We start from the raw sequence: 19,000 nt of genomic DNA on the forward strand, positions 1-19,000 counted from the left end.
CCCGCATGTTATCAGAAATTGGCGGGCCACTGTAACTTGATAATGTCCTCATATTACTTGACGACGGGCCATTAACACGCCCGTTGTTAGGTGACGTCACGTTTAATAGTGACGTCATCTGGTTTGTTCTATGACGTTTCCATGTTTGTAAAAGTGGGTCAGTGACATTCGTGTTGATTGCAGTAAATGTTTCAAAACCGATATTGTTGTTTCCTTTTATTTGATGACAAATTCCATCCATTTTATCTATAATAACGGTAACGCTGTTTTTCAGGGCATTATCATTTGCAGAAGCCCTCGGCCTTTTCAACTGCCCTCCTTCATCGGGCAGTTAATGGAAGACCTCGGGCTTCTGCAGATGATAATGCCTTGAAAAATAGCGTTACCCTTATAGCGTTACCCTTATAAAGGATGATTTCTTATCATGCACCTTAACCTGATAATTGTTAGCACAAATTAAGCTGTATATTTACACAACAACAGACATAGGTTAATGTAGGCGCTCAGGGAGGAAGGCCTCAGATTCAAGTTCATGTAATCAGGCGTCGGACCTTCTCTGCTCAGCACAGAGTAAGGGCGTGTATTGGTGCACAGGGATATCGTACTCAATATTGGCTGACATGTGTGACCTTTAGCTTCAGAAGTGACTTTCTCGTATCCACCCTTCCAATGGTGTGTTATCGAATACTGAACAGCTGGCTCCTGTCTACTAATCGTGCCTCGCGATTCTATATTTTGGCTGATTGTGACTTGACACATTGCATTCCTTTTAAAATACATAATACATCTTTGAATTGTCTGGTCTCTTCTTTTCGTGAACACAACATCTTTCTTGGTATAGTTTCATTTCAAGTAACGTCTCTCATGGAATCATGTTAATGTATACAAACACTTCTCAACAAAATTGTGTCAGACGTATTGCGAACATAATACGGCCACTACATGTATGCACAGCTGTCATCGTAACATGATTGCTTCCAAACTGTATTATCTTAGAACTGAGCAAAACATACATCCCACAGCAAAACCGGCGAGAATCAATATACATCAAACTATACATGAGCATGATACAGCTGAGGCTAATGCAACCAGAACAAGAACTCAAATATCTTGTGTACTTTGATCAATATCTACTCATGCGAACGTGGTCGTAGTACTACAAGAAGACATGGATATATATTCCCCCTCGAAACTGTAAGCACATCGATATTGAAAATTATTAATCGTGAGACAAGACAGGTTGACAAAACATCAGTACTTCTTGGCAGAATTTCAAAATGGAATTTATATTTTTTGTATTATGTTTAAAATTATTATCATCATTGAAACCCTCACTCCAGGTTACAGTGCAGTTACAGTGTCGTTACAGTGCCATTACAGTGCCGTTACAGTGCAGTTATAGTGCAACAAGACAGGTTGACAAAACATCAGTACTTCTGGACAGAATTTCAAAATGGAATTTATATTTTTTGTATTATGTTTAAAATTGTTATCATCATTGAAACCCTCACTCCAGGTTACAGTGCAGTTACAGTGTCGTTACAGTGCCATTACAGTGCCGTTACAGTGCAGTTATAGTGCAACAAGACAGGTTGACAAAACACCAGTATTTCTGGACAGAATTTCAAAATGGAATTTATACTTTTGGACATGTTTCTTGACGCAATGTGTCTCAAAACTTCACTTTAACATTATACTGGTCTATGTGGAGTTACATGTATGTTTACCGCTGGTACATATATTTTACTCTCTGTTCAGTAAAATGAAACAATTCAACAGAGACAACATATATATATTTCAGCTGCGTGTACATGTATATCGAGAAATGACACAAGCTACATGTGCTGCAGCCTCTCCATGTTCTCCAGTCTCTCCATGGTGTCCATGGCCCCATCGTCAAAAGGTTTCATTTCAGTTTCATCCACGTGTTTGGCTGTGATATAATCACTGCTGGATTGTGTGGGACTCAGGTCCTGGTATGAACTCCCAGGGATCTCCATGAGATCCGGGTTGATGGAAAGATAAGGATCTATAAGAAACAGAAGATTGTTATAACGGCAGTTGCAAATGTCACAGACGTTGCAATGTCTTACATGTTGATCTTAATCCAGCCTGCATGGCACGCTTCTTCCTTTGTAAGATATAAAATGTGATAAAATATAAGCAGTATATGAATTACATCAAAATTGGAGTTTCAAGATAACCAATCTGATATACATGTATTCCATCCTTTGCAGGAAGTTGTTTGACATATAAGGAGTCATGTTTGAATGCGCAAATGACACTAACATTAAATAATATTAACCTTCTATAGGAACTCTTTCCTGTCGACAGGTCTTGACGAGGCAACATGTCAAAATAAAGACGCATGCACCCAGACCACTGACAGTTGATATTAGTGGGATGCTGATCTGCCAGTCTGACCTGATAATGAAAGAACATAATTGTTAAAGCAACAGTTTAACATTTAATGGACTTCAGTTATCTACCATGTATGGCAAAATGAATTCCGCTGGGGCGAACCTTATTGCCCTTTAACCTTTAATACGAGTACCATAAACAATTGACACGAAATAATGACATCTACGTAGGCTTATTAGCTAGAAGAAGACCAATAATGTATTAGATTACCTTCTGGGGTGGCAAGCAGTCTGATATGTTTAGAAAGAAAAACAGTTTTGGAAAAATATATAATTTGTCTGAAACACTTTTCTGGAAGCGTCAGAAACCATTACGTCCCATCATGTATTTCCACCAGAGTGATGCAATGACCTTCTACAACCTCAAACTAAATACAAGTACTACACAATGAGGAACATACATGTTGTTCCACTCCAATGACATTTCTTATTTGGGAAACACATGCAATCCTACAGCACCACTAAAATTAATGCTAGTCATCTTACTACCTTCATATGAAAATAATAACCCATTCCATTTGAAAGGCATCAATTATGCTTGTTGAATTCACATCCAGTGTGACATTAAAACAGAGTTACCAATCCCCAAGAACCTCAAAGAATGTCCAAGCACCGAATTCATAAAATGACATACTTACGTGAATTCTATGACGTCTTGTTTATTGCAAATGTTACACTCAACTTCTTTCTCGCACTGGGACACAAATGCCCCACCTTTTGCTAATTCAGATGCAGGTATGTCAAGGTAAATTCCCTCTGGTGAAGAAAGTCCAACCTGGTATAAATATATATATATATATATATATATATATATATATATATATATATATATATATATATATATATACTAGGGTACAGAGACATACAAAGTCATGTGTTACAACTTACATGTTATTCTTCAAAAAGGATGAAGGCTAAAATATACAGTAAATTTTGAGAGAGTTAGTTTTAATGCCAGTTTGAAAATCATATCAGTTATGTTGTGTCATATTACATTTTACTTCAAGTGACTATCAATATGCGTGAACCCTTACAGTATTGCATGTATGTTATTAAATGGTGTGTACAAAAGGAAAACCATTACATATTACCTTTTTGTATGAAAGTTGATCTCCGTCCTTTACCACCTGGAATATTGTGTATCCGACATGTCCTTCGCCGTTGTCATCAAAGACACGCACATTCTCGCTTGCATTGTAGATGTCTAGCATTATGTTCTTGACATTCGCCTTGAGATCACCAGTTTTGTAATATTCACAAAGTACAAAGTCTCCACATGATGATACCACTGACATGTTGAATCCCAGCACCAGAGAAAAAGCTGCATTGATTGCAAATGGGACCCAAAGATCAGTTTGAAGATTACCTGCAATTATCTCAGGTGTACATTTTCGCGTGTACTGTTTGTGAAAACTCAGTGGATAATGACATTTGGCTTTAGCTTCTAGGTACTCCCGCAGCCAAGGATTGTTAGACTGCTCCACGTTAATGTTCATGTAATATTGCTCAAATTGGTCATTCTTTGGAAGGAGCTGTGCCACTGTCAAACTACCAGTCAGCTTCTGGTTATTCTGTAAGACTGCCTCTCTCTTTGACCAGTTTTCGCCACCAATGAAAGCAAATTCTCCAGATTTGATTTCTTTAGCAAGAACACTCATCAACACAGGCGTTACATGGGATAGCACAAATATGATGATGACCTTCGCTTGGGGATATTTTCTCAATGAAGAAACATACCCCAGTAGATCTTTTTGGTCTACTGAATCTTTCACACCTAGTGACTGAGCAACACATACCTTGTGTTTTTTACCAGCTACCAAAAGAGCATTCTTTCCAGCAATCCCATATTCCTCCTCTGTGTATATGATCTGGACATATTTTGAGTCCAGTTTACTGGCAAGTTCCATGATGGCAGAAGCCTGCTTGTGGTCAGGGGAGCAGGTTCTCATAAAATTGGGGAAACGTTGCCTGTTGCTTAGAGTTGTACTTGTTGAGGAATACGAAATATACAGATCGTCAATTTCTTTCATGACTGTAGAGACGGGAACGCTTACGGAGCTCCTGTAGGGACCAACATATCCTATAATCTTGCTTGCTATTTGAGAACTGTTAGTGGATGGATCGAGTTGCACCATGCCACTATTAAGTTTAATTAGCCTCTCAATAGCCAGATAAGGAGTCCCACACGTGTCCATCATTACAAGTCCCAGTGTTTTGCTTCCTAGCATGGATCTAAATAATCCCTTCTTCTCGTTCATTGCCTTGACTGCATACACAATGGATTCCACAATGTCAACACTGAGGCTGGTTCTTAACTCGCCACACATTAAAGGCGTTCGTCCCCTGTTATGCACAGGAACCAGTCCAACAAGATAGAAGTCCCCAGGCAGGTGGAGAATGTGTCCCACACGATTATTCACAACGCACGAACTGCACGTTGCTCCCACTTTACACTGTGCTTCCACAAATCCAGATATTTCAGTGTTGTTTATAAAATATTTAATTGAGGATTTCTTCAGGTCTAACGTTCTATTCACGAAGGTTCCAACCTAAAACAGATAACGTCACATTGGAAGCAATCTAGAGAATAATTGGATATGTGCACACAGAAACTAGTTTTACTCTAATGACAACATTACCACTTTCTCTAAATGTGTTACTCATTACTTCACTGAGGAAACAGAACAGCTGTAGTTTCGTTATGTGTCTTAAGTGCATGCACCTCGTCGGTGAAGGAAATATTTTGCATGGTAGAAATTATTATTTTGTAAATAGAAGTAACAAAACCCGGGAGCAACCATTTGATTATCAGAGGAGGGGGGGGCTTTTTTTCCAAGAAATTAATCAAGCCCTTGTTTATCTGAACATAATGACATGTGTCTCGCTTTGAAGAAAAGAAACAATGCGCCCTTTTCTGGCAGATTGTTTATATTGTAAGTACCACACACAGACAGCATACAGACTGCATCTGACCAGGGCTCACTTGCACAAAGCGATCTTAGCGCTAAGATGATTGTAACTCCCATACTTTAACATAGGCTTACAATAGTCTTTGCGCTAAGATCGCTTTGTGCAAGTGGGCCCAGTTCTAGTTTTATCGTCTTAACAGGGTAACAACAATCAAAGTGCCATCTTTTTGTGTATTCTGGTATGATGCATCTGGGGATTGAACCCCGACCTTACGCTCTTCCCATTCATGGGAAAGGAGTAAACCTCAGTCAAAGGTAGTAAATGGAAGTCTGGTGTTGCCTTCAACATCCGTATGGCAGGTCCTCTGACGCCAAGTAGCGCAGATTTTCACTTTTCCCTTGAATCTGAGAGGGGGGCCCACTACATGGGCAACAGCTAGAACTCCACATTAAGCTGCTCGGGCCTGTTGCCTGGTGAGAAAAGTCCAGCGTCAACAAGGGAAATAACAAGGAAAACAGTGCTGATGACTGTGGACCAGACTCAAGTTGGAGAGGATGCAGCACACAAAGCTAAGACAAGACAGAGAGTGGACGGTGCTCTGGTTACAAAACCTCCACAGGAAAACGGCAGGAAATAGGAAAACATTTAGAGCCTGTCGGTTATTGTAGAACTGGATCATAAGCGATTGCTGTAGGAGCTGAGCAAGGGCATCGAATATGCAGGTATGTGCCTGGATTGGATGGAACTCCTGAGGCTGGAAAGGGTGTCCAGATAAGAACAGGCACCATGCAGACGACATGGCTCTGGCAACCCACTCAGAGGAACAAATTCGATGGACCACTTCTCACGCAGATGCCAGGACTTCAGTTTGACCGTCAGTTTGAAAAAGATGGACATGAGGGCAGGGGCATCGAGAATGGGGCGTCAAGCAACGATCTACATCAACATCTATGAGAAGGAGATGGTGGTGAACCTACCTCGCCTACCTCAACCATCACAGAGATCTTGTCATCAGATGCTTGTATCAACAGGCACATCGGCAAAGCATCCCCCACCCAAGCCAGGCTGTCAATTGCAAAGAGGGCATGGGAGAACAGCAAGCTGACAACCCGCACCAAGGCTGCTGTCTACAGACCCAACTTCATCAGAGCATTTCTTGAACCCTCTCCTCCAGACAAGAAAGGCGAGTCAGACGAGCAACCTCGGGAGCATCCTAGGAATCAACAGGAGTGGCCGAGTCACAAACTTTGATGTTCTCTTCTGCGCCACAAACCAAAGTCTCTTCACCATGCTCCAACAGCATTGATTTCACTGGCTCGTCACGTCAGTTGCAAGGGAGGGTCCCGAAGGACCTCCTGAACAACCAACTTGACCCTGGCAAAATGGCACCTGGACGTCCTCAATTCTGCTTCAATGACGGTTGCAAGCGGGATGTGAGGGGGTGCTAAACGTTGAGAAGTGCGATGAACCATCCGGGCAGGACCTCAGCAGAGGAATCAGAAGAGGTAAGGCCAAACTGCTGCTGAAGTCACCTCGGCGGAAGAACAGCCATAGGACATCTCCAGCAGATTACATCTACAAGTTCAGCCACAAACATGCGCTGTTCTCCAGGTGCCGACTGACTTTCTTTCAAGGCAGGTGCAGACCCGTGGTGTACCGAAATCAATGGATGGCCACTGAAGAAAAGATAAAAAAGACCTGGCCTGACCAAAATCCTACCCCCATCCACCTAAAGAAAAGAAATAGTTGCACCCTCATCAAGAAATATTGTTTGATTCCGACTCATAACGTGTGAAATTAAACATGTTTTAAAATCCCTTTCCTATTATTTTTATAGAGTTCTGTATAAAAACAGTTATGTAAGGTGCAGTGCAGTGCAGTGCAGTGCAGTGCATCCAGGGCTGTACACATTGCTAACCCATGCAAATCCTTAAAGATATTGGTTACTGGGGTCTAGTTGACGATTAATACTAGTACAATTATATTAGTACAATGACACATATTTAGCAAAGACATCCTGACTAACCGAACCCTATTTTACATGGCTATGATACGAATTGGATACTGGTGACCTATTTTCGTAAGATTTGATATACATGACGAATGTTACCAAATATTCAGCATTGCTAATAATAACCTTAACGCTAATAAGAGTTCCAAGATGCACCATAAACCTTGGATCCGTGTTTACTCTAAATATTGATTAAAAGCTAGAAAGCGCTGCCAATAGCAGAACCCACAGTATGATTCCAACCGTAAAATAATTATGATGATGGACCGACCATTAGATATTTTGTGGGGGCGTGGGTTATGATATTGAGACTCCAGACGCAAAAACAGATACTTGTCTTATATATAAGACTATGAGCCTGAATATATTTTTTAGAAGGAACGTAGCAATGTAGCCTTTCTGGTTGACAATTTAGTGTTTTCAAGCTTTTTCTCAGACAATATATATTTTTCATATAACCACCCCACCCCCACCCCACAAATTCCACCCCCCACCCCACACCGAATCCCACCCCGAATCCCACCCCGAATCCCACCCCGAATCCCACCCCGAATCCCACCCCACACCCAACCCAAGAATATATAATAGTCGAATCCTTAGCTCAAAAAGACTCTTTTGTGAAATTATATGTGTCAAACTGTTGTGTCATTAATGCATTTTCAGTGATCAATTTATATAATTACCTGGCGGAAGCAGAAGCCATGTGTGTTGTTACACGTCTGTAGGTTGTACACGCTGTATGAGGAGATGTTACCGTCGTTACGATGCTGTATTTTCCTATTCTCAAAATGAAAACTCTCGTTGTATGGTCGGAGCTCTTCTGGAAAGTCCGCTGAGGAATCAACATTCAGGATGGAGATTTTGGATTGCACTCTACCCCTTAAACCACCAAGGCATGCATCAGGACATCCCTCCTCGTGCATCATCTTCATCGTTTTAGCAATGGCTGCAGAAGCTAGAAGAATGTAATGTACAGACAAGGGTAAGTCATAGTTGTTGACGTCACACAACCCAGAAGAATTATACAGTGTATTACATTGAAGGTAATTCTCCAGCCAATTATTATTTTCTTTCTGTTGTGTCCCCAACGTGTGGTTGCAATGGAGTTTACTCCAGTATTGTCGAAACATCTCAGCATCTTGATAAGGTGGGCTAGTTGTCAGCAGCCCCTTGGCTCTTGAATACAAAGAGTTGTCATTCTTTAAATGTTCGATGTTCAGCATTAGGGACTCTGTGAAGATTATTTGAAACTTTGGCAGTTTGATTTTAAGGAAATCTAACAAGTCACTAGCAGCGTCTCTCTGGCCCATGAACACCATGCCGATCACTGAACTTCCTTGTGCTGGCTCTAGCATTTCACCTATCTCGGTAACACGTTTTCGTATGTCCTCGGTTCCAGCATCTGCTTCGATTCCAAAGAAGACCCGAACACATATTTTGTGTTCCTCTGCAAGCGCTTTTAAGGCTTTAGCACCTGTTTCCCCATAAACATCCATTTCATATACGATAGCTATGTAGTTCCATTGAAGAGACAACATCACTTGCACAATGACCTTAAAAAAAGAAAAAATCCCTTAAATCTATACTGGAAAAACAAAGGTAGGAGTGATGATGTTTTTGGAAACAAAGGTAGGGATCGTGATGTTTTTGGAAACAAAGGTAGGGATCGTGATGTTTTTGGAAACAAAGGAAGGGATCGTGATGTTTTTGGAAACAAAGGTAGGGGTGATGATGTTTTTGGAAACAAAGGTAGGGATCGTGATGTTTTTGGAAAAAAAGGTAGGGATCGTGGTGTTTTTGGAAACAAAGGTAGGAGTGATGATGTTTTTGGAAACAAAGGTAGGGATCGTGATGTTTTTGTAGACTATATTTTGCAGTAAGGACTGAGCACACAATTTCATAAAAATATTGTCACAAATATTCATGATCCCGAATGTCTTTGTTCAGTATATCAACCCTGTGTGCAGAGGCCTATTTTTTTATGTTAACAACAATATAACGCGGCATCCCTTGGGGTACTGAGCCTAAGAGGGTGCAGGGGGGATATGTAAGATTCAGTTTTCAAATCATAATAATGATATTCTGATTCAAGCAACTGTAGCTTGAGAAAACTTGCGAGCCTAAAAATGTATGCACAATTTGTTATTTCTCCCTCTAACGTGCAGCGAAGCCATATCATAGTTTAAACGTTTCTACGAATTTTACCTCTCCCGAATTTGTAAATCATAATCCTGTAATAATTGATACATCTCTCTCTCTCTCTCTCTCTCTCTCTCTCTCTCTCTCTCTCTCTCTCTCTCTCTCTCTCTCTCTCTCTCTCTCTCTCTCTCTCTCTCTCTCTCTCTCCCTCCCTCCCTCCCTCTCCCTCTCTCTCTCTCTCTCTCTCTCTCTCTCTCTCTCGTGTAAATGACGACGTAACTGTACGCCCGTAGGTGACACATGCATATTTCTCACCTCTACTTGAACATCATCCGTTTCTATGACCCGGTACAGATTTTTGTAAATACTCGTATCAGCGAGGTTAGCGGCGGTGGCGGAGTAGCTGATCTGCAGCAGACGATCTTCCTCAGGGAGAGAACTCAACAGACTTGAAACCAGTTTCGTCTCACCACTAGTTTCTGGCCCCAGCAAACCTACAAAGAGCATCACAATTAGCATTAGTATACGCGACACCGCGTGTATTGATGTCCAGTGAAGTAACATGGTGAAGTAGTGGCACCGTCATCATAAGGTGCACTCGGAGGATATTGGTGATAACTTCAGGAATGATATGACATCATCATCATCAAGTTAGGTGACAACAGAATTAACAACAGAATGTCCATCATCATCAATCGTTTGTAAATTTATAAAACTAATTTTAATGAGAGAGGAGGTATTCCAATTTCATAATGGCGTGTCAGTCAATGTGAAAGGAACGCCCATGGTGTGCAGGTTTCAGGCGTTTACCACTTGTGGTATGGCAGTGACAAGCCTAGAAACATAATCGGGGCGAACTGGGATTCGAACCTACAATCATAGGTTTATGGCGTTCCAAAGAGCCGCACAGCGAAATGCGGTGCCTTCGATGACTAGGCCACCCGTCGACTCTGATAATATTAGTGCCATCATCAACAGTTAGTGAATAGACAACGTGATGACTGTGACAGCATACGTGAGGGAGGCATATAATAAAGTGAAAACGTGATACCATATAGAGTGTCGGTTGATGCGTTGTTGTAAACTCTTAGCATATGCAGCGTCTGGTTGACCGCCTGTGTGGGCTGTCCATTGGTGTTGAATGCATGGAAACCTGGAACCGACAACGTCATAAATATGACTACTAGGTCTTACATGTACCTGTAGTACCAAAAATTTCAGGCACATGTAACTTGGTTGTCACTACCGAAACAATCATTAAATTGGAGCTACCCACACGTGCTAGAGATACAATGGTATCAGCTAAGGTTTCGCGAAGAGCTAGTGTCATCACTGATTTTCAGTGGTCCATTCACATACTTGCCATTACTATATTGCCCTTTACACCCAATTGAATCTGTTTCGCCAGATAATTGAAACTGATTATTCTCTCTGGTGTTGACGTTTCATATTTCTCTGACTCATTGTTTGTGACGTATGGCTTTTTATGCAGGGCGTATTATGATTTCTGTGACTATCATGTGGTGTAGAAGAATACCGCACAACGTTTTCTCTTATAGCCGGGTAATGTATGATAATAATAAGGTAAGATGTTTTGTCTAATAGCTGCGTTGTGTATAAGAATAAGGTAAGCTGTTTTCCCTGATGAACAGGTAATAAGATTAAGGTAAGATGTTTCCTGTGATAGCCGGGTAGTGTATTAGAATAAGGTAAGATGTTTCCTCTGATATCCGGGCAGTGTATATGAATAGGGTAAGATGTTTCCCCTGATAGCCGAGTAGTGTATAGGCATATTAGGGCATGGTGTTTTCTCTAATAGCCGGGTAGTGTATTAGAATAAGGTGAGACGTTTCCTGTGATAGCCGGGTAGTGTATTAGAGTAAGGTGAGATGTTTCCTGTGATAGTCGGATAGTGTATAAGAATAAGGTGAGATGTTTCCTGTGATAGCCGGGTAGTGTATACAAATAAGGTTAGATGTTTCCTGTGATAGCCGGGTAGTGTATACAAATAAGGTAAGATGTTTCCTGTGATAGCCGGGTAGTGTATACAAATAAGGTAAGATGTTTCCTGTGATAGCCGGGTAGTGTATAAAAATAAGGTAAGATGTTTCCTGTGATAGCCGGGTAGTGAATAAGAATAAGGTAAGATGTTTCCTGTCATAGCCGGGTAGTGTATACAAATAAGGTAAGATGTTTCCTGTCATAGCCGGGTAGTGTATACAAATATGGTGAGATGTTTCCTGTGATAGCCAGGTAGTGTATAAGAATAAGGTAAGATGTTTCCTGCGATAGCCGGGTAGTGTATACAAATAAGGTAAGATGTTTCCTGTGATAGCCGGGTAGTGTATACAAATATGGTGAGATGTTTCCTGTGATAGCCAGGTAGTGTATAAGAATAAGGTAAGATGTTTCCTGTGATAGCCGGGTAGTGTATACAAATAAGGTAAGATGTTTCCTGTGATAGCCGGGTAGTGTATACAAATAAGGTAAGATGTTTCCCGTGATAGCCGGGTAGTGTATACAAATAAGGTAAGATGTTTGCTCTGATAACTGGGTAGTGTATAAAAATAAGGTAAGATGTTTTCTGTGATAGCCGGGTGGTGTATTAGAATAAGGTAAGATGTTTCCTGTGATAGCCGGGTAGTATATACAAATAAGGTAAGATGTTTCCTGTGATAGCCGGGTATTGTATAAGAATAAGGTAAGATGTTTCCTGTCATAGCTGGGTATTGTATAAGAATAAGGTACGATGTTTCCTGTCATAGCCGGGTATTGTATAAGTATAAGGTAAGATGTTTCCTGTCATAGCCGGGTAGTGTATAAGAATAAGGTAAGATGTTTCCTGTGATAGCCGGGTATTGTATAAGAATAAGGTAAGATGTTTCCTGTCATAGCTGGGTATTGTATAAGAATAAGGTACGATGTTTCCTGTCATAGCCGGGTATTGTATAAGTATAAGGTAAGATGTTTCCTGTCATAGCCGGGTAGTGTATAAGAATAAGGTAAGATGTTTCCTGTCATAGCCGGGTAGTGTATAAGAATAAGGTAAGATGTTTCCTGTCATAGCCGGGTATTGTATAAGAATAAGGTACGATGTTTCCTGTGATAGCCGGGTAGTGTATAAGAATAAGGTAAGATGTTTGCTCTGATAACTGGGTAGTGTATGAGCATTTTAAGGCATGGTGTTTTCTCTGATAAACAGGTAGCATGTAAGAATAAGGCATGACGTTTTTCCTAATAGCCAGGTAGTGTATTAGAATAAGGTAAGATGTTTTCTCTGATAACCGAAAAGTGTATTAGTATAAGGCATGGTGTTTTCCCTGATAAAAAGGTAGATAAGAATAGGGTAAAATGTTTTTATAATGAGATATATTTTCTGTGAGTTGTGTGTTGTATATGGTGTAAGATACGTGAATGAAATACGTAAGTAATAACCACATGTATTTGAAGAAGTGTTGTCTCTGATAAGCATGTTGTGAAATAAATAGAGGATTATATGTAGGGGAAATAACCCACTCCGCCACCGAGACTTCCTTAAAATCAAAGTTCGAATTCCGGACTTTAGCTTTAGGCCATGGGAGCCGTGCCAATTTACACAATTACACTCAAGACTAACAGTTGTGGAAGCCTCTGGTTTGGATCGCTGATTTTGTGTGCTGGGGATAAGCTGCCTCACTCTTGCAAGTGTGGGTTCGAATCCCGGACGGGACTCAACCCAAAACAGTACGAGAATCTGCACTTTACTCAGAAAGTGTTATCCCAAATATAACATTTGTTTTGTCACTAATGGTACCCGGTGAAACAGACCATTCACAATATGTATGCTCTTACGGATAACAAGTTCACATTTTCCTGTTAATGCATAAGGAAACACGGAAGGTATAACCAAATGTAGATCACGATATTCAACAGGAACAAAACTTTCCTCATTATTCAAACCCCTTATCTACGAACCCTATCAACCACCGCCCGAATATCAAATGACCGAGCTATGGAAATCGAGATACAGCAAATACGTGACTGTTGAGTTTGTCCTCACTGATATAGATATTTATCTCGTGCTGTGGATTTGTTACCGACGTGTACCAAGAGCCAATGACAAGAAAGACAACTTTATAAATTCCCTGTTTACGATTTTCAGTGGTCCATTCATATAATTTTCACAGCTATTTTGCCCTTTACGCCAAATGGAATTTGTTTCGGTGTATACTCAAGACTGGTTATTCTCTTTCTTTGACGTTTATATATTTTATAGTGTTATTATTAACAATACTGCTCTAGGTTCTATCGGTTATACACCTGCTATTTGCCAATATGTTGGATATATGTTGCAGTAAGGGTTGAACAACCAATTATTCAATAAATTTCAAGCATACAACCCTTGATTGGGTATCATACCCTTAGTGGATTAAGTCTTCAAGATGAAGTTGTTATCCGAAGGTGTCGCATTGGACACAATCAGTCTGCTCATTCCCTTTTATTGATGGGAGAGGATCCCCCTCAATGTATTCCTTGTCATAGTCCTTTGACTATGAAGCATCTTTTGTTGGAATGTGTGGATTTTGCACTAATTCGTCATTGTTTTTATACTGTTTAAACACTTTCTGAACTTTTCAGTACCGTTTCTAACCATTCAGTTTTAGTATATTTGAAGGAAATTATACTGTATGATCAGATGTAGATTACAAATTTGAATGTCAGTTTTATTATTTACTGTGTATTTTTTGTGATCATTGATATCATTTTATATATACTGAACCGCAAAAGAAACGTCACCATGGATAGATATATGAGAAACCTTATTTGTCCAAACACGTGGTGTCAGAATGGGTCCTCGGTGTGGTCTGTGACAGTGGAGGTGTCTGTTCGTAAATAGTCGACGCACGGTGTCCGCACTATGTGTCGCCTGTGTGTCCCCATGGTCTGTCGAGCAGTTTCCGCAGAAGTAACAAAGCGATCTTGAAGATGCTGTCGCACAATCTGACGATCCTGACGTCGGATGGTGACCCTTGGTCTTCCACTACGTGGTCGGTCATCTGTAATGTTGGTGGTCTGGTACCGTTGCTGGAATCCGTATATGGTCCTTACGTGTACTTGAAATGCATTGGCTACTTGCAATTATCCAAGGGCTTGGTGTCGCTGATTTCTTGTCAATCTTGGCATGCAGTAGCAATTCAATAACGAATGAATGTTATCGGATCTTGGTGGACTTTTATAGGGCAAGAAATGGGGGAACGCATATGCATTTCAGTTTTCACGGAACTCACGTGCATCGGGTTACCATGGCCGTTGCCGTGATGCTTTTGGGCGATCGGTTTTATTGTCATCTGCTTTCCTTTTTTATCATCAAATTTCATTTTTCCGGACAAGGTAATGTTAAATTTTAGAAACTTTGACAAAAATTAACAGGAATATTTAAATAACAATTTTTCATGCAATGTTACTTGGGGTGACGTTTCTTCTGCGGTTCAGTGTATAATGTCCTTTTCTAAAGGAAATTGGTTTTGTTTTTTCAAGCCGCGAATAGCTGGAATATTGCTGATGCGGCTTTAAGCTACATGTATTCACTCACTCACTCTATCGGTTTTACACACTATCACATAAAGTGTTCGCGAAAAGATGATCAAGTGGTGACAATGTAACCAACTTGTGTTAACATATATAAGTGTCAATAAGTCCATTCGGCGAAACAGATTATTGGGTGAAAAAGGAAAAATAGCGATGAAAATTATGAGGGGATCACTGAAAAACAGTGATAACACCAGATGTGCGCGAAAAGGGTAAGCATTACGATGTAATTTAGATCATTATCTCTTCATCGTCCTGAGAGAATTCTTACAACATGATATATTAATGATGTTTCATTATATGCATTGCTGGATCTTTGTGTTTATAAGGGCGGTAGCGTTGCATAGTGGTTAAAACGTTCGCTCGTCACGGAGAAGACCCGGGTTGGATTCCCCACTTGGGTACAATGTGTGCAGCCTGTTTCTTCTGGTGTCCCGTGATATTGCTGGAATATTGCTAAAAAACGGTGTATATAATATATATTTTTTAGCAATATTCCAGCAATATCACGGGACACCAGAAGAAACAGGCTGCACACATTGTACCCAAGTGGGGAATCCAACCCGGGTCTTCGCCGTGACGAGCGAACGTTTTAACCACTGTATATAATATATTTCATCAATATTAATGCCTCATTGTACCCTGGCACACCAATATCAATGCGTTATAAACTGACGTCCAAAAGAAACTTTACCAGAGTTTGAAATCACTCTCGCTCAAAAACAACAAAACATACATGCATGAAGTAAAGTGTATTGAGAAGATCAATATATCAACATAATCAACACTGAAAATGGCAATCATACCGCAACCGAGAATGACGCCAGAGCCCCTCAAAGTTGGGTGTGGTACAAAACTCGAGCTTTCAGAATCATGGACAATACGCAGAGTACATAAACAATCGCTCACGTTCAATAACAAGTCATAAGTAGCGTGTGTGACCACCAAATGCCTCAATACACGCAAAAACTCTTCGACGCACAGAAAAAGTCAGTCGTCTGATGAGGTCACGTGGGATTTGACGCCATTCTTCTTGGAGGGCCAAGATCAGTTCTTGCCAGTTGGCTGGAGAGTGTGGTCGTTGTCGAACACGACGATCCATTAAGTCCCAGAGGTGTTCTATGGGGGACATGTTGGGTGAACGTGCAGGCCACGGCAGGACGTTGACGTTGTTGGCTGCGAGGAAGTTAGTGACAGTTCTGGTTGTATGGGCTCTAGCGTTATCATGCTGATAAATGACACCACGTGGATGCTGTGGGGGAAATGGTAGGACAACTAGACGAAGAATGTTATCCATGTAACGCTGAGCTGTCAAGTTTCCGTCAACGATGACCAGCGGTGTCCTCTCCTGCCCACAGATCCCTCCCCACACCATGACACTCCCACCACCATATGGTACGACCTCCTGCACGCAACACGCCGCCTTTCGTTCACCCCTTCGGCGGTAAACACGTTGTCTTCCATCAGCCCTAGACATACAGAATCGACTTTCGTCAGTGAAAACAACCCTCTGCCAGTCACGTCGTTGCCAACGTCGTACAGTCCGGGCCCATCTCAATCGCGGACGACGATGTTGCGCTGTCGATAGCTGTCCCCTGTATGGTCTAAAATCCCTGATTCAATGAGCCCCGAGTCTCCTGGCTACTGTCTGTCGACTACCCCTGTGACCTAAGGCATTTGTCGCCGATGACGTCACTGTCAGGAAGCAATTTCGGAGGTGCAAGGTACGCAAGTACCGGTCATCATGGGGCATGGTCACCCTGGGTCTGCCTGTTCTTTGCCTGTCAGCGGTCCGCCCTGTCTGTCTGTAACGTTGCATCAAGTTGGTAACGGCAACACGGGAGCAACCGAAGGTTCGTGCAATATAGGCGTGGGTGGCTCCCATCTGTACCATACCCAAGGCTCGTTCACGTTGTTCGACTGTGAGTCGTGGCATTTCTTTTGTGTTTTTTATCACTGTGGACGTCTGACTTGCCGTTGCAATCGTTTTATACCCTTACCCGCACGTGCATTTGTAGTTGTCCTTGGTGCACGTGTTTTCCCTTTTTCGCGTGTTATCTCGCAAACATGTAACAGACGATTATTTTTTACTGCATACACTATTGTTGTATTTAGGTTATGTGTTTTAGATAGACTTCATCGAAAAAAATTTTATAGTTTGTCTGAAATTTATATTTTCAGTTGGTAAAGTTTCTTTTGGGCGTCAGTTTATATGTTATCGGTGTTTACACATGTTACTGAATGCGACAGTGTGCCTACGTGATAAATAGGCGGATAAAGCTAATTAGGAAAAACCAACCCGACTATTCTGATGTGATATGGAATACGGAATTCAATTATAATAAAGCGTTTTATGAGACATAAAGCCAATGAAGTTAAACGGGTTTTTAGAAAGGTATAATTCAGTCATGTCGAATGTTGTATAATTTATGTAAATAATCAACAGACATGTGATATGAGCAACGACCCACACAGGTCGGGGTACGATGACATGCAATGAACCAAATCACCGAGCCTGACCACCCGATCAATGTAGTCGCATAGGTTGATGGTGACCAATTCTAACTCGACATCCACACGAGGTTAAAAAACATGTGTTGAGGAAAAATGTTACAGTGGACAGAATTATTTCAACCGCACACATGTCATTTTTAGAGATTTCTCGAGTTTTGAGAAAACGAACTATTTACCAAAACCACGAGAATGCGAGATCGCAAAATTTGGGCAAGTCTCACGTTCTCCTACCTCGCATTTTCGCTAGTTGTTTAATTAGCTTGTTTTCAAAGGTCGAGAACGTGAATATGCGAACATTTCCCTCGTTACAGTATTTCATAGTCGTTGGCTTACAAACCATGCAGTATAAACAATTTGAACTCATTTGACAAAGAATTTCTCGGTTATTAATTTACTGGATTTGAAGAAGAAGTCGAAACTGCAAATCCCCATACATTCTGTAGAAAAGCTTTCGTTGAAAGGTTTTCGTAATTAATAAAATAATTTTATTAATTGTGAACCAAATTCAAGCGTAAATAACGGAATGTAATTTCGAAATTCATTTTCAGCTCCATGGGGAATATACAGCCTAAACTGCCTTGTGGTTCGCTAGAAATCATACATTCATATAACCATCCCATCCAACCGTGTACCCATTCATAGTCAACATAAACTCACCGCCAATAGACAGGCGAATACCTTACATGTTGGTTAATCTATGAAGACTTACTCATATTCAAGAGATGTTAATTGATTCTATGCACAAACGAAAATACTGGCATGTTGTGTGAACAGATGATCATGAACTCCTCACATGTGACGTCATAGATCCATGACTCGAGATGCACCATTTGTCTCATGCAGGATTAGCGAGTAAAATTTGGACATCACGTGCAGCATATCGTGATAAGTTTAAAGTCACTCTGTGGTTACTCTTGACTGATTGTTAGTGTTGGCATTAATTGGTACACACTGCAAACATCTCTTCTTAACGTACATACTTCTCTATACGTTTCTATGGTTCGCTTGTCTTTTGGCGGTCAGTATCTATATCCAACACAGCAACTTGCACATGGGAACAAGACATGCAACACATGTTTCAATGTTGTGTAGGACCGAAGCCCTAGTTATTGTACAAAACACTCACCTAGAGTTTTCCCGGGAATGTAGTCTCTGTCATTCAGGCGCCTGAAGAACCATCTAACTGCTTCATACAACTGCATGGATTCTGTGCTCATCGCATGACACTCCGATTGGACACTTTGGACTCGAAAAAGTCCTCCGAGGATAAAATCGCCTGGCATTTTCACATCGCGATCCAAAGGCATCGCAGCATGTACACAGGCAAGGACATACAGCGCGTGCCAAACACTACCCATTTTAGCACCTGAAGAAGACGACCATGAAAAGAAGGCTTGCCAGAACAGCACCTTGTCACTAAATTGTTGATCGCCATATA

At 41.0% G+C, this 19,000-nt stretch overlaps 1 protein-coding gene across 1 annotated transcript; it reads right to left on the reverse strand.

The window, feature by feature from the left end:
* Positions 1-405: 405 nt before the first annotated feature.
* On the reverse strand, positions 406-18,980 carry LOC139450621 (uncharacterized). Its single transcript, XM_071232404.1, has 8 exons — positions 18,689-18,980; positions 10,532-10,633; positions 9,796-9,974; positions 8,025-8,894; positions 3,512-4,969; positions 3,059-3,195; positions 2,306-2,424; positions 406-2,029 (listed from the first exon to the last, which is right to left on the reverse strand). Exons 1-8 carry the CDS (start codon positions 18,918-18,920, stop codon positions 1,836-1,838), a joined length of 3,291 nt encoding a protein of 1,096 aa, XP_071088505.1. The 5' UTR covers positions 18,921-18,980; the 3' UTR covers positions 406-1,835.
* Between the last annotated feature and the right edge of the window lie 20 nt (positions 18,981-19,000).

Source organism: Haliotis cracherodii, unplaced genomic scaffold, assembly GCF_022045235.1.
Source record: "Haliotis cracherodii isolate W230 unplaced genomic scaffold, xgHalCrac1.p SCAF_8, whole genome shotgun sequence".
Lineage (NCBI taxonomy): Eukaryota > Metazoa > Mollusca > Gastropoda > Lepetellida > Haliotidae > Haliotis > Haliotis cracherodii.

Coding starts and splice junctions, on each gene's coding strand:
- LOC139450621 (XM_071232404.1), bottom strand. CDS start 18,920: ATGGGTAGTGTTTGGCACGCGCTGTATGTCCTTGCCTGTGTACATGCT. Junction 8,895..9,795: donor CGGATGATGTTCAAGTAGAG/GTGAGAAATATG, acceptor TCTTTTTTTAAG/GTCATTGTGCAAGTGATGTT. Junction 2,425..3,058: donor CAAGACGTCATAGAATTCAC/GTAAGTATGTCA, acceptor TTTCATTATCAG/GTCAGACTGGCAGATCAGCA.